General features: G+C 43.7%; 3 protein-coding genes across 3 annotated transcripts; 1 reads left to right on the forward strand and 2 right to left on the reverse strand.

The window, feature by feature from the left end:
- Window positions 1-5,698: 5,698 nt before the first annotated feature.
- Window positions 5,699-9,187, forward strand: LOC112168899 (WUSCHEL-related homeobox 8-like). Its single transcript, XM_024305838.1, has 3 exons — window positions 5,699-6,032; window positions 8,765-9,012; window positions 9,119-9,187. The coding sequence occupies exons 1-3, from the start codon at window positions 5,699-5,701 to the stop codon at window positions 9,185-9,187; spliced, it is 651 nt and encodes a 216-aa protein (XP_024161606.1).
- A 102-nt stretch (window positions 9,188-9,289) lies between these two features.
- On the reverse strand, window positions 9,290-9,922 carry LOC112168910. The gene has a single exon (XM_024305846.1). The coding sequence runs from the start codon at window positions 9,920-9,922 to the stop codon at window positions 9,290-9,292; it is 633 nt and encodes a 210-aa protein (XP_024161614.1).
- Window positions 9,923-10,257: 335 nt separating this feature from the next.
- On the reverse strand, window positions 10,258-11,924 carry LOC121049567. Its single transcript, XM_040507289.1, has 3 exons — window positions 11,694-11,924; window positions 11,384-11,637; window positions 10,258-11,245 (listed from the first exon to the last, which is right to left on the reverse strand). Exons 1-3 carry the CDS (start codon window positions 11,922-11,924, stop codon window positions 10,258-10,260), a joined length of 1,473 nt encoding a protein of 490 aa, XP_040363223.1.
- Window positions 11,925-14,662: the final 2,738 nt, after the last annotated feature.

Below are 14,662 nucleotides of genomic sequence, written 5' to 3' on the forward strand. Positions count from 1 at the left end.
GCCTATGATGAGCACTAGCTTGGCATTGTGTTTAGCTTGGCGCGGTTCGGAGTATGCATTAGATTATTGTACTTATGACTTAGCATATGAATTAGTAATATACATGAAAGTGTGATAAGTGTTCTCTTAAATATATTGAATGATTAAGAGAGAGTGCATGGGTATGAGCTTCAGGAGGTAAGCTGAGTATTCATGGCAAGTGCGGGCTTGAACTTTGAGTAATTTCTTGTTGCATCATGGTTTTGAACAGATTGCTCATATTTATGACTTCCATTGGATTCATAAAGCATGATTCAATTATGTGCATGACTGAGGCGTGCAAATTTCAATTGACAAGTAAGTAGCTTCAATGTAAGTGTGGATCTTCACTGATTGCGGTGATCACCGCAGCAACTGGTCGCCTTAATCGTAAAGCCCCCAAGTGTCAAAGCATATTATTCTGATATACTGGTTGTTTTAGAATGTGATGATAAATACTGCCTTTTGCTTATAATTGGCTTGATTGAGCATTGATTGCTTGCTCTAATGGTTTTGGCTTAATTAAGTATTGCTTGCTGCTTGATTGAGTATTGATTGCTTGCTCAAATGGTTTTGGCTTGATTGATTGCTTTATGATTTTAGCTTGATTGAGTATTGCTTGCTGCTTGATTGAGTATTGATTGCTTGCTCAAATGGTTTTGGCTTGATTGATTGCTTGTTATTATGCTTTTAGCTTGATTGAGTATTGCTTGCTACTTGATTAAGTATTGATTGCTTGCTCAAATGGTTTTGGCTTGATTGATTGCTTGTTGTTATGCTTTTAGCTTGATTGAGTATTGTTTGCTACTTGATTGAGTATTACTTGCTGCTTGGTTGAGTATTACTTGCTGCTTGGTTGAGTATTACTTGATGCTTGATTGAGTATTGATTGCTTGCTCAAATGGTTTTGGTTTGATTGATTGCTTGTTGTTATGATTTTAGCTTGATTGAGTATTGTTTGGATGCATTAATCGTTTCCTTAGAAATGTGAAATCAACATTGGTAACTCGCACGTATGCAAATAATTTGAATATATGTATCAATGCATATGCATGGGCTTGTAGATGAGAATGATGGTTGGTGACAAGCCAAAGAAATGTTGTTGTGATATTGCTAACATGTGATACACCAATTATGAAAAGTTTCGCAGCGAAGACAGTAGGTCTAATATGATCATGCTATGGGTCATATATGCCCGGCCTATATGCCCACTTGAATATGATATCAATTATGAGCCAAAATGTAGCTTTGTGATAAGTATATGGAGAGAGGATATAGTGGTCGCAGGCCAATGAGACTTGTTGTAGTTTTTTTATTATTTTTTTTATTTAAAGCAAAACATGGTGGCTGTCAGCTAGCGATGAGATGACTATGAGCATGTGAGATTAGCACTTGAACAAGTGTCTATGCATGTGTGCTTGTGTGCATGTTAGTATATGTTATGTAGTACATATGCTTCATGCTTGGTGAGCTGTCATAATGTATATGTATGCCGAAGGGATAAGCTAGTATCATGATATAATTAAGATTAAGAAGCTGAGATAGCTTAGCTTTGTTTTAGTTACTGCGTTCTCGGTTTCCAGGCAATCAATCGCAAGCAAAGTGGGCGTCAAAAGTGGAGTTGTAGGGAAGAGCCACTGAGATGATGGTCAGAATAAGCTGCTGGGTAAAGCATTCTAGCTCACTTCTGTAGGTGCCCAAATCATGTTGGAGTTGTCCAAGCATGACGCTCCATTGCTTTGGCGGATAAGTGTTCTAATAATGTGCGTCAACCCATAGTTGCGGTTCAATGCTTTGATAAAAATAGTTGAATTTCCCTAAAACAACATAGATGATTAATATATGGACTTGTAAAATCAATACTAGTATTTTGCATATATACTTTGATCGATTAGTTTTAAGCCAACTGTGTCGGCGATGTAGTTAGTCGACGACTAACCCATGGATTACACAAATCTATTTTGTAGTTCAAAGCGTCCGAGGGACAATACTGAATTTACTGTTGTGTAATATAAATTGAAACATGCATGGCGGCTATGTCCCGGTCATAGATATTAAGACGCATCTATTGCAATTATATGGCATTTGTAGCTGACCATACATATATTTGAAATATGACACATAATGTTTCAATGCTATCTCCTCTGCAAGTGTGTAATATATTATAGTATATAGGGTGCGTGTGAGTTGTATGCACGGCCATGTTATGCAAGCAACAACAGGCTTTTTGAGATAAGGTCATTAATTAAACATATGTATGTATAGTTCACATGCCTTTGCCACATGCGTGTTTGGTAGAGCAGTTCCAACACATAACTAGCTGATGGAAACGGCACATGCGTGCAATAATATGCATATATATATATATATATACACACACACGAGTATATGGGCGGACAGGTGTGTCAAGCTGTACCATAACAAGCATATAAAATCATGATTATGTTACAGCACGTAAATGTAAAGCATATGTATATCAATGAATATGCTGCAGATGAAGTGGGTGACGACACGTGTACTGTAAAGAAGATTATAATTTGTGTGGCATTAAATTGTTGGTCATGCTTCTGCGTAGGCACGTGCGTACCAAAGAAAATGATAGGAAGACTTATCTTTCGGCTGGCTTTGCTGCAGAGGGAATCAGTGAAGAAGGCAGGCGTTCAAATCAGAGAAATTCCCAGTAGGTGCCCGAAGAAGAAGTTGAGCCCAAACGACTCATCATGGATGACGCTAATGCATGGCTGATTATCGACAACTAATGGCTTCAATTGATGGCAATTGAAGAGAAGACTTTGGTGTGCGGCAAAGAGCCTCTGGCGGGTAACCGGAAGATTGAAGCTCATCCACGAGGATCGAAGCTCCGCTACCAATTGAAGTTCATTTATCCGCCAAAGATTGAAGCGGAGTATGGTTAGCGGTGCATGGAAAGCAGAGGCCGGTCTAGCGGGTTGGCTAGCGACGTTTGTCTGGTGGAGGCAGGCTAGCGGAGGTTATCCGGCTAAGCTAGGCTAGCGGTGGTGCTTGGTGATGCCCCAGCGGTGAAGGGTGAGGCTCGGTCAGCGGTTGTGGAGTGCTGTCTGGCGGTTGGCGCTAGTGGTGTTTAGCGGAGGTGCCAAGTTTGTTGAGTATGGATAGCGGAGGTTTAGCCGCTGGTTGTGGTCGCCAGTGAGGCTTATGGAGCGGTGAAGCCTTGGCTAGCGGAGCTCGCTCAGCGGTAGGCCTACTGGAGGTGGCAGTGAAGCTTGCTGTCGTCGACAGCCATCGGAGGGTGGCTAGCGGAGGCCGGTAGAGCCTATTGCTGGTGCGCTTGCGATGTGTTGCTTATGAAGAAGACAATCGCTGATCGTGGTGCTCGGCGGAGTGGAGCTTTGGTGATGGAGTGCGTCAAGGATGGCAGAAGTCAGTTGTGGAGGAGAGAGAAAATTATGGGTATCCAGAGAGGATTTCTAGGTACTGTGCGTCGGCGCGTGACCGCACCCCGATATCGTCGGACATCGCGGAGGCTGAGATGGACTCGCCGAAGGCCTGTGAGCACAGTGGTAGTGGAGGTGAGTTGCGGTGGTGACCAGAAGTAGGTGACGGAAGAGAGAGAGAAAAGCCCAGATCCACTTTCTCTCTCCTCAAATTCTCTGTAAATTGCAACACTGATTACAACTTGCACAGGGTGTTCATAACTTGCTCCCAACATTGAGTACCAAGATCAGAGGTTAGCTTGGCATACGTGCAGCAAGGAAGAAGTTAGCCGCCGGAGTAAGAAGTTAGCTGCTGGAATAATGGCCTAGTCCCCAGTGAAGTCGCCAAAAATGTGGGGGCATTTTGATCGGAGTTGTACGGCAGTTAAAATTCATGGGTAAGGACCCAAGACTTTGCCCCTTCGTCTGAGTAAGTAGCAACTAGGCCCAGCAGACCTCGAAGGATAATAAGTCCTAAGAAGAAAGCTGTTGATTTCTTCCCATCAGCTCCTCTCCATGTTCACAGCAGTGAATTAGTGTGCAATTTTAGTAAAGGCTTGGCAAAATCTGCATGGCGTGGGAGCTAAAAAAGTATGAGTTTCGGAAGAAGAGATTCCGACAATGGTATGATTTCTGGGTTTTTGGGTTAAGGTTGATTGGGAGGAATTGATGGCTAGGGATTCAGAGATAGGGCTTGATCTCTTGCTTGATGTTTCTGGGTTGTTGGGGCTTTTGTTCTTCTAGTGGGAGAGTTGCTTGGGCTGTTTAGTAGTTAGCTTGTGCCTCCCTCCCCCCTTCCACAGCAGCTATAACCATCGATTTATAGAGTGGTGATGGCTTAGGTCTGCTGTTGTTCCTAGAAATCTTGCTACTGTAATCCCAGGAAATCTGCTAATCCCAGGAATCCTGCTGCTGTGACTCTAGGAATTTTGCTGCTGCTGTAATCCAGGAATGGTGATTCCAAGATTTGCTGCTGGAAAAAAGGGGAGTTACGGGTAGAGAACTGTCTTGTGTGTAAAAGAAGGTGATATAGTACTTGAGATGTCTAGTTTAAGGAAAATAATTGAATGTATTGGGTAAAGAGAAGTGTTTGTTGTAATTGAGTGGTTTTTGGGTTCTTTCTTCTTCACTTGCCCATAATCAGAATTGGGCTGTTGAGCTTGAATTTCGGTCCCCAAGTCTGAAATTACCAACAAGCCTAAAACTAATAATGGGCCTCATGCTTTTCCGTTACCTTCCACACCACACCCACTCTTGCAAGCCCCAAATGCGTGAATGTGGCTGGGGGTGGTCCACATGCGTGGCATGATGATTGTCGTTATAATTTGCTTATTGGGCTCGAGAAATGAATTGGGCCTGATAGCTGGATTTTTGGGCATCAACACTCCTCTTTTTCCTTCCCTGAAGTCTGCCCTTCCTTGGGATAATAGCGCGGCTCAACCCAACGTTGGATTCCATAGCTGCTTCCACTTGAGAAAAGATTCAGAAGATATCCGAAGATTCCTGTTTTGTATTCTAGCCACTTTTGGCTTTGTAATGAATGTATTGCTTTTGGCCGCAAAGTCACTTTATGAATACAATAATATTTTCTTATCAAATATCCGTGAGAAGCCAATAATTGTGTCTCGCAAGGCCCCAGATATAGGCCCCCATAGTTGTATATAATAATATGAACATATAAAATATTCTCCGCGTCAAAAAGAGCCTCGCGGCGAGGGTTTTGAGAAAATATGTATCTTTTGGATCCACTTTTGGCGAAAATAATCCCTTCTTTTCCGAGATTTAAGGCATTAATCACTCGTTGAAAAACAACGGTCATGAAAAAATAATCCAGTGAATAGAATAGCTAATTCCTTGAAAACCGCTCGGTATTGGAGCCTCACATGCTACTAGTCCCTTTTTCCCCGAGATTCGGAATTACTAATCTCGATTTATTGATATCGGTTTGACTCTTTAACCATCCATCTAAGGGTGGATATGATTTTTCGAGACTGTCCGTCCAAGGGTGGAGATTTGTATGCCCTGTTCCTATAAATAGGTGCATTCTGGGGATGGGAACGTTCACGCCAAAAACCTTCCTCTGAGTTTCAGATCCTCAACAATACTCTTCCTTTTTTGTGAACACCTCTCTGTCAACTTCAGTCCTTCCCAATATTTCTAACAGCAACCTTTCTTAATTACTCATCATCACCATTCTTCAATTCTCGCATTCTTTCAACCCATCACCAATGGAACCACAAACCCAGCCACCAACCGAGGATGGAGGAAGCAACAAAGCAGCCGGGAGTAGTACTAATAGGCTTTGCAGGCAGAGCAATACCAGGTGGATTCCCACTACAGATCAGATAAGAATCCTCAAGGAGCTTTACTACAACAAGGGAGTTAGGTCCCCAAATGCAGAGCAGATTCAGAGGATCTGTCTCCACCTGAGATGGTACGGATCGGTTGAGAGCAAGAACGTCTATTATTGGTTCAAGAACCAAAAGGTTCGGGAGAAACAGAAGAAGAAGATCACTTCAGATGTTTATGTGCCCATGCAAAGATCAAGGCTCGTTAGTAATGGTAATGGTACCAATTGGAAACCTGAGGATCAGTATATTTGTAACGTCCCGAACCTAAATCCACGTGTTTACTAGTCATTTGGACGGTAAACGACCTTTACTTTCACTTTTACTTTCAGTTTAGTACTTTTAGTGGCCCTAAAAGTTGACTTTTTGTTCGGGTCAAAATTTGAGAAAATGTTCTTCATGGAAGTTGTAGAGGACGTTAAACCGAGCGCGTGCATATGTGGTACGTAAAAATCGGACTTCGTATGCGAGAGTTATGGCCAAAAATGTGAAGTTACTGTTCATGGTAATTTTTTATTAAAATAGAAATTTACCCCGGGTAGGTTTCCATTTCCGGAAACCCACCCCAGCAATTTCTCTCTCCTCTCCCCCGACCTCTCTCTTCTCCGGTTCGACCATTTTCCCTCTCCCTCCTATTTCCGGCGATTCCGGCCACCAACCGGCGTGCCACCGGTCACCAGAGGAGCGCCTCCTCCCTCCGAGCACCCTAGCAACCTTGGTTTTCCACGATTTGGCCGGAAAACCACGGATCGAAGCCAAAACCCCTCCGGCTGCAGTTTGGAACTTTTGCCGATTTCCGGCGATTCCGGCCACCTCCGGTCCCCATTTTTCTGTCGAAGGTTTGGTTTTCATCACTGATCATTTCCCCTATGGCCTTGTATCACGATTTATTGTGTAGATGCCGAATCGACGAATTGAAATTCTAGGGTTCTTGAGGATTTCTGGGTTTTTGTTCATTAATTGATTTTGACTGTTTCTAGTTGTTATTTGGAATTGTTGTAGTTATGAAGTTGAATCAGTGTGTTGAGATGGTGCTACTGTCAAATTTGGTGGCCATCGGAGATGGTGGCGGCGGCGCCGCCACTGTGGGCGGCGGTAGCGGCGGCTAGGGTAGTTTATAAATTTCAATTTTTAGCTAGTTAAATTCTATAATTATCATAGAGCTTATATGTGAAGTTTGGTGAATTTTGGAGGAGTTTGGAATTGTTTGTGAATTTTCGAAGTTTGGAGTTTTGTGGTGGAATTATGGGAAATCCGGCCGTCGGATTTCCCTCGTTTTCATTATGGAATATGTAAATTGAGGAATTAGAATTGTGGAAGAGATTTGGGTTGAATTTAAGAAGTAATGGAGATAGGGATTTTCGGATTTCGTTTAAGTTCGTAATTATTTTATCGGATTGCCGTTTACGGAAATATAATTGTGTACAGGGCAATGTCGCGAGCTACGGTTAGATGAAGGAACTCGTTTGCGTGGTTGCCAATAGTACTGTGAGTGGACGTTTGTTTTAAATAAGTGATGCATGCATTTATTTATTAAAGCTTGTTCTATTTTATTAACGTATTTTCCGAGCATATAAAGTTAATTGCGAATTATCTCGTGGATTTACTTTTAAATAATGATTCTCATGAAGTATTTATGTTTTATACCGGTTGTGAGTTTTGGTTATGAAGATGTTATGCTCGGATTCGAAATTATAAATGATGTTGATTTTCGACGAATTGATTTTCGATGTGATTTTCGAGATTTATACTGTTTATATTATCTTTATAATCGTCGATTTGAGATTTCTGAAAGATTTTCGAAATGGGATTTCGATGGAATAAATTCTTGTTTATTTATTCGATTTTTGGCATTGGGAATGCCTCATTGACAATCTATTTATTTCTTTAGCGTGTGGGACACGCTGTTAATTTATACGGCTTTATACAGCTTTATATGTAATTCCGAGTACAGTTGGGAATCGTACCCGTATTTTCTTTATACGTGGGACATGGGGAAGCTTTAAGGATTTATAAGTTTTTAACCACCATACCCGGGGTCGTTATATATATATATATTATATTGCTAGCTAGCCTATTAGTACTCCTCCCTACTTACTATGTGTTCGTAGGCGAGTAGAGGAGAGCATGGGATGCTCTAGAGTGTGGGACACTCCGACCCGAGCCAATAAGGCTCCCTTCTTTTGTATGGTGAAATTTCTTCCCCATATTTTATCGTTGCTTGACTAGCGGGGCTAGTCCGATTTTCACTGTAGCCAGCGGGGCTGGTCGTATTTTCTTGAGAAATGAGATTTCGGTTTTACGATATAGTTTTTGAATGTGGTGACTAGCGAGGCTAGTCAATTTATCGTTTTGGAATTCTTGGATTTAAAGCTAAATGTATTTTTCTAATTGTTGCATGCATCGGTTATTAAAGAGAATAAATGTGGGAAAGTATGAAATCTTTTTTCCTTTAAATTGTTTATTTTTGTCCACTCACGCTAACATTTTTCGTCTACTTTCCCCTGGGCCTTTCGGTTTCTAATGCCCAGTTTGCAGGCGTATTAGGGGAGGTCGGGCGTACATGACATTTGAGGCATAGTTGTCACTACTTCCGCAGTGTAGGATCATTTGATCCTTTACTCCTCTGTTATATCCCTGTGTATAGTAGTATTGCTCTGCATAACCTTTGGGATTAGTATTTTTGAGTTTTGTGTTTGGTGAAAGTGGAGTTGTTGGTAATTGGGAGCAGGGTGGCTCCAGGAGTATAAGGTTGGTTTGCTTGAAGTGTTTCGTGTGTTTTACAGGTTTTTGGGTAGTCCATTTTAGAGGTGACTCTACCGAATTTTTGGTAGAGTTATCCCTAAGGTGGGCCCCACAGGGCCACCTCGGATTTCAGGGTGAAATTCGGGGCGGGTCCTGTCAATATTAACTTCGGATCTTCTGTATCTGCTTCTGCTTCTTCAGCTGGTGTGATTTCTTTTAACGGGCAAATGGGGAACTATGGTGGTTATGGATCTATGAACACAGAGATTGAAACCCTTCCTCTATTCCCCATGCACGGTGAGGACAACTTTGGCAACATGAAGACTATTTCTGAGGGAGGTGGCGGCTACAACTACTACTCCGATGGATGGGGCGGCTACAACAGTGGCTCTCACATTTCCCTTGAGCTTAGCCTCGACTCTTACGACTCGACCTATTTTCCCGCGAAGGTGTTTTCTCTGTGAGAGAAGAGACAAAGCTGTAAAAATTTTCTAGAGCCGCTGACTCGGCTTAGTATTGTTAAAATTTTCCTATTGTAAAAATTTTATTGTGTAGTGTTGCCCCCCTAGTGTTGCTAGGCTTAGAGAAGAAACGATGTTGGGCCTCAAAAACAGGCCTTCATGAATGGGCTTTGCGAGTGTGGGAACACTAGAATTGCCCGCCATGTCTTATGCGAAGAAATTGTCTACGACTCCTCCGAGTCCCAGACATTGGGAAAATATTTCTTCAAGTATCTGCCATTAATAGGATATGATGGACATCTCCATCCAGGTCCTTGAGATGAAAAGCTCCTTTTTTTAAGATTTTATAGATGATGTACGAGCCTTCCCATCTTGGAGTCCATTTGCCACGACCATCTAATTTTTCGCCAAGCGGGATAACTGCTTTCCAAACCAACTCTCCTTTGATGTAACTCCTTCCCCGAGTCCGCTTGTCATAGGGGCGAGCGACTCGTTGCTTTTCCATGACCAAACTATCTAAAGCCTCCAAGTGCTTTTCGCTAAGGTCTTCATGTTCTTGCCACATAGCCTGAACGTAGTCTTCTCCAATGAGATGATATTGCTCTTGAACTCGTAATGATTGGACGTTGACTTCCAACGACAGGACTGCATCATGGCCAAACATCAAAGCATAAGGTGTTGTCGCGGTGGGATTTCGCTTAAAGGTGTGGTAGGCCCAAAGAGTTTCATAAAGTGTCTCATGCCACTGTCGTGGATTAGCTTCCAACATTTTTTTCAGCAAATTGATAATGATCTTGTTGCTGGCCTCCGCTTGACCGTTAGACTGAGCATAATAAGAACTGGAATTGACGAACTGTATTCCCCATTCTCTTGCCAGTTTATCAACTTCACCACCCATGAAAGCTGCCCCCCGGTCCGAAACAAAAAATTCTGGGATCCCAAATCTGCAGATGATGTTTCTGAATAGGAATTGTCGCAACATGCCACCAGATGCTTCCTTCAAAGGTTCTGCTTCAACCCACTTTGTAAGAAATCAGTCGCGACGATGATGAGCTTGTGTTGAAGTGATGAATATGGGTGAATCATTCCAATTAAATCCAACGCCCATCCTCTTGCGGGCCAAGGCTTTATAATGGGTTGCATTGGAATATTAGGGACATGCTAGACCAACTCATGAGCTTGGCAGTCCAAACAACATTTGGCGAACACGATACAATCCTTCAACATACTAGGCTAAAAATATCCATGTCGTGTAAGCAACCATCGCATCTTTGGACCTGCTTGGTGAGCGCCACAAATGCCAGAATGAACTTCGCGCATGGGTTGTTTCGCTTCGCGGCCATAAACACATCTGAAATCCACACTATCTTCTCCTCGTCTGTGAAGTTCATCACCTCTGAGGAAGCAGTTGAGGGCAAGATAGCGAATCCTTCTATCCGTGGTATGATCAGGATGCTTGAGATAATTGATCAAAGGGATGCGAATATCCACGTCAATAGATTCCAGGGTCGCGACTGAGGTATCGTCTGGAGGATCTTTTCTCGCCATCCATGAAGGAAGCGTGCGACGCTCAACTTTAAGGATTCTTTCCCGCACACTATATCTCAATGCTACCCTTGTTGCCAGCTGGGCCAACTCATTCGTGGCAAAATTTCGCTCGCGAGGAATGTGCTCAAGATGTACGTTATCAAACTGGTCCAACAGTTCTAATGTCCTGTTCCAATAAGGGACCAACGTGAAGCTATTGCATCTGAACTCATTGCACAACTGATTGATAACCAAGAGAGAATCGCCAAGTATTTGTACATCTTTGACTCCCATTTCCGACAGTACTTCTAGGCCTATGATTAAGGCCTCATATTCAGCCTGGTTGTTGATATATTGAAACTCTAACTTGAATGAGTACGAAAAGTGATCTCTAGCTGGATTCTTCAGTGCAATTCCTGCTCCTGCTAGCGTACCCGTTCTTGACCCGTCAAAATATAACACCCAGGGCTGGAGTGAGACTGTGGCTTGATACAGTGCGGCGTACTCTGGTGAGCACGCCAAATCCAGGCGATCTAAAGTTGTGGCAGCGACCTCTAAATCTCTAACCGCGGGGACATCCAACATAGGGTGATGTTCTAGAAAGTCCGCGATGGCTTGCCTCTTTACTGCTTTCTGTGGCACATACTGTAAGGAGAATTCTGATAAGGCGAGCACCCACTTGCCAATACGGCCTCTCAGGATAGGTCACGATAGCATATACTTGACTAGATCGATTTGAGCAATGATGCAAGTAGTAAAGGACAACATGTAATGCCGCAACTTGCATGCTGAGAAGTATAATGTAAGACACAACTTTTCCATTAGAGTGTACCTTGTTTCGCAATCTGTGAGTGCCCTACTGAGGTAAAAGATGGCATGTTTGACACCCTCTTCATCATCCTGAGCGAGGAAGCTGCCAATGGAAGCCTCAACTGCTGAAACGTACAACTTTAATGGAAATCCAGCTCTGGAAGGAACAAGCACTGGCGGGCTCGCCAGATAGGCCTTGATTTTGTCGAAAGCCTCTTGATGTTTAGGTTCCCACACAAACTCGTTCTGTCCTTGCAACTTCAGCAGTGGGGAAAACTGTTGGATTTTGCCCGCAGAGTTAGAAATGAATCGTCGCAAAAAGTTGATCTTACCCAGTAGTCACTGTAACTCTTTCTTTGTTCGTGGGGGAGATGCGTTGATGACGCGTTTGCCTTATCCTCAGGGACTGCAATGCCCCTTTGATGGACAATGAATCCCAGGAAATCGCCTGCCTGAACTCCAAAAACGCACTTGGCGGGATTCATCTTGAGCTTGTGTAGCCGCATGCGCTCGAAAACTTTTTTGAGATTCGTGAAGTGATCTCCACTCTTCTTAGACTTCATGACGACGTCATCAATGTAAACCTCTAAGATCTTCCCAAGTATGTCATGGAAGATCAAGTTCATGGCTCTCTGATATGTTGCTCCAGCATTCTTCAGTCCAAAAGGCATGACCACATATTCAAAAACTTATGTGAACCCAGGGCAACGGAATGCGGTCTTGTGTCTATCTTCCTCCACAACTGGAATCTGGTGATATCCTGCTGTGCCGTCCATGAAAGTCAACAGTTCGTGCCCTGCAACTGCGTCTACCAACATGTCCGTAACCGGAATGGGGTAGACGTCTTTAGGTGTAGCCAAATTAAGGTCTCTGTAATCCACGCAGACCCTCATCTTGCCATTCTTCTTGTGAACAGGCACTATATTGGACAACCACTGATTGTACTTGGCTACCATGATAATGCCCGACTTGTGCATCTTTTCAACTTCCTCTTTGACCAGAACTTGGGTCTCCGAGTTCATTCTTCACGGCTCTTGCTTCACAGGCCTCTTATCAGGCAGCGTTGGTAGTTGGTGGCATACCAAGTCTGGTGAAAGGCCTAGCATGTCTTCATATTTATCCGAGAAGTAGACCTTGAATTCTGGCAATAAGTCGACGAGACTCTGTTTCTCACTAGGCTCTAAGTAAGCGCTGATAGCCACTTCTATAGGCTCATCAGTTGTTCCCAGATTGACTTTTTTAGTAGGGTCCCTAACCTTCGGAGGTGTGTCATCCAATTCCGCTGGAGCAAGCTGAATCTCTTCTTCCTTCTCTTCTTGGTCCGTGAACTCTTCATTAACAATTTCTAAGGTTGCGACTCAATCATAGGCCTTTTTCTCCACTAAGTACGAAGATAACCTGTTGTACAAGGAATGGAAGGCCTCTACCCCTTCCTCTGGAAGGTCATAATCCATTAATTATCCATTGCGTGGGGCAAAGCATGGCCGGGTCTTGCTAGGTCTTCTTTTGCGAGCATGAGCCCCCACTGTGCCAACTCAGAAGCCGTCACCCTTGTGGGGCGGCCCTTGTTGTCAATGCTACTGACTTGGAATGGAGTAATTGGCTCCAAATAGTACCTAGCATCTACGTAATTCACGGAAACAGAGAAAGGGCAAGGGTCTGCTTTAATTATCTCAGCCTTATCTGTCACCCTGTTCCACATAATTAGCTCTTGGTGGAGTGTTGACGGAACACAATAGCTCCGATGAATCCAATCTTTTCCCAGGATGGCACTGTAGGCCGCGTAACAATCCGTAACGAAGAACGCATAAACGCTTTCCGCGGGACCCACCTTGATTTTTAGGAACAGTAAACCTAACGTCTTGGTTACTGTGCCCGCAAAGTTCTTCAATGTGAGGAAGTAGACTGGATCTTTTCCTTCTTGATTCCCAAAAGCTGCATGGTCCTTATAGTAATGACATTCACAGCCACGCCGGTATCAACCATTATCATGCTGACCTTAGTCCTATTAATTTCTGCTGTGATATACAAAGGTCGCATGTGTTGCACCATGGCGGGCGTGGGTCTTGTAAAGCTCATGAAGAGACCCTTGCTGTTAGCATCTTCAGTCTCAAGGAACACTACTTCTTTCACCGGCGTTGTTGCGGTTGAAGTGATCTGCAACTGCTGTTCTCCAATTGCGTCAGCTTCTATGCATTCCTGTGCAGCGACTGGTAAGGCATACTTAGCAGGAAGCACATAAACCATATTGCAAGAGGTATCCACCATTTCTGTTTCACCTATGTCATCATCAAGATTGAGCTTGGGTTCATATGCTGCGATTTCGGTGTTGAACTGTTTAGCCACGAAAGCAACCAATGATTCTTCTGCGGGGATCACCGCCTTGGCCTGTTCGTGCTCCTGTACCATGGGAACCTGGTTCAGTGACTCTGAAATTTGTTTCGCCGCTAGCACTTCCTCTGGGAGAACGACCACCAAGCTTTGAACTTTCTTAGGTCTCCACTGCAAGGTGTCTGAAGTGTTGTCCTTGCCCCCCAGCCTCTCAAAAACTGAGGACTTGGTTTCAGGCTTATCGTGAAACAACCTGCGTCGGATGCTTGGACGCATACTTGGAGAACTTTCCTTCCTAACCGGCGGAGGTGTCTTTTCTTTGGCGATCCTACAGATGACGCTGGGCTTAGACGCCCCTGTTGCTGAGCTTACTTGCTTCTGAAAGTTGCGGGGAGTCACTAAAGGCTTAGCAGCTAGCGCCTTCATCTCCCTCTGATATTGCTCAGGAGACTTAACCAATTGCGAAAGCTTGATTAAACCCTGATCTAGAGCCTCTAATGTTCGCTTGGCTTCTCCAAACCTGCGTTGCAACTTCCTTTTCTTAGAAGGGCTGATTTCTACCGCCTTCCCCTTTTCTTGGGTGTACCACTTACCTTCTTTGAGAGAAGACGTTGAAGACGGCGGCATGTATGGTTTGGTCTAAACATCGCTTTTAGGCTTCCCCACCTGTTTCTGTTCAACCGCAGCTGCCCTTAACTTATTAAACAAGTTGGAATCCTTTGGGGATGATAGCGACTCTATCTTGTCTCTCGCTCTTGGGCTGGAAAGCTGATAGTTTCACGCCGGTGAAGCCTACTTAATTGGCGGAAGAGAGCCAAAATGAAATGTCTGCTTGTCTTCTTCATGTGACACCTGGGTGCCATATTCCTCCTTGCATCGCGAACATAAGACCACTGATGAGGCTTCACCGACAGACCTGCAACTTTTCTTTGCTGGGACCTATTCCTCTACATTATTTTCTTTTTGACCT

This window comes from Rosa chinensis, chromosome 1 (genome assembly GCF_002994745.2).
Source record: "Rosa chinensis cultivar Old Blush chromosome 1, RchiOBHm-V2, whole genome shotgun sequence".
NCBI classification, from domain to species: domain Eukaryota; kingdom Viridiplantae; phylum Streptophyta; class Magnoliopsida; order Rosales; family Rosaceae; genus Rosa; species Rosa chinensis.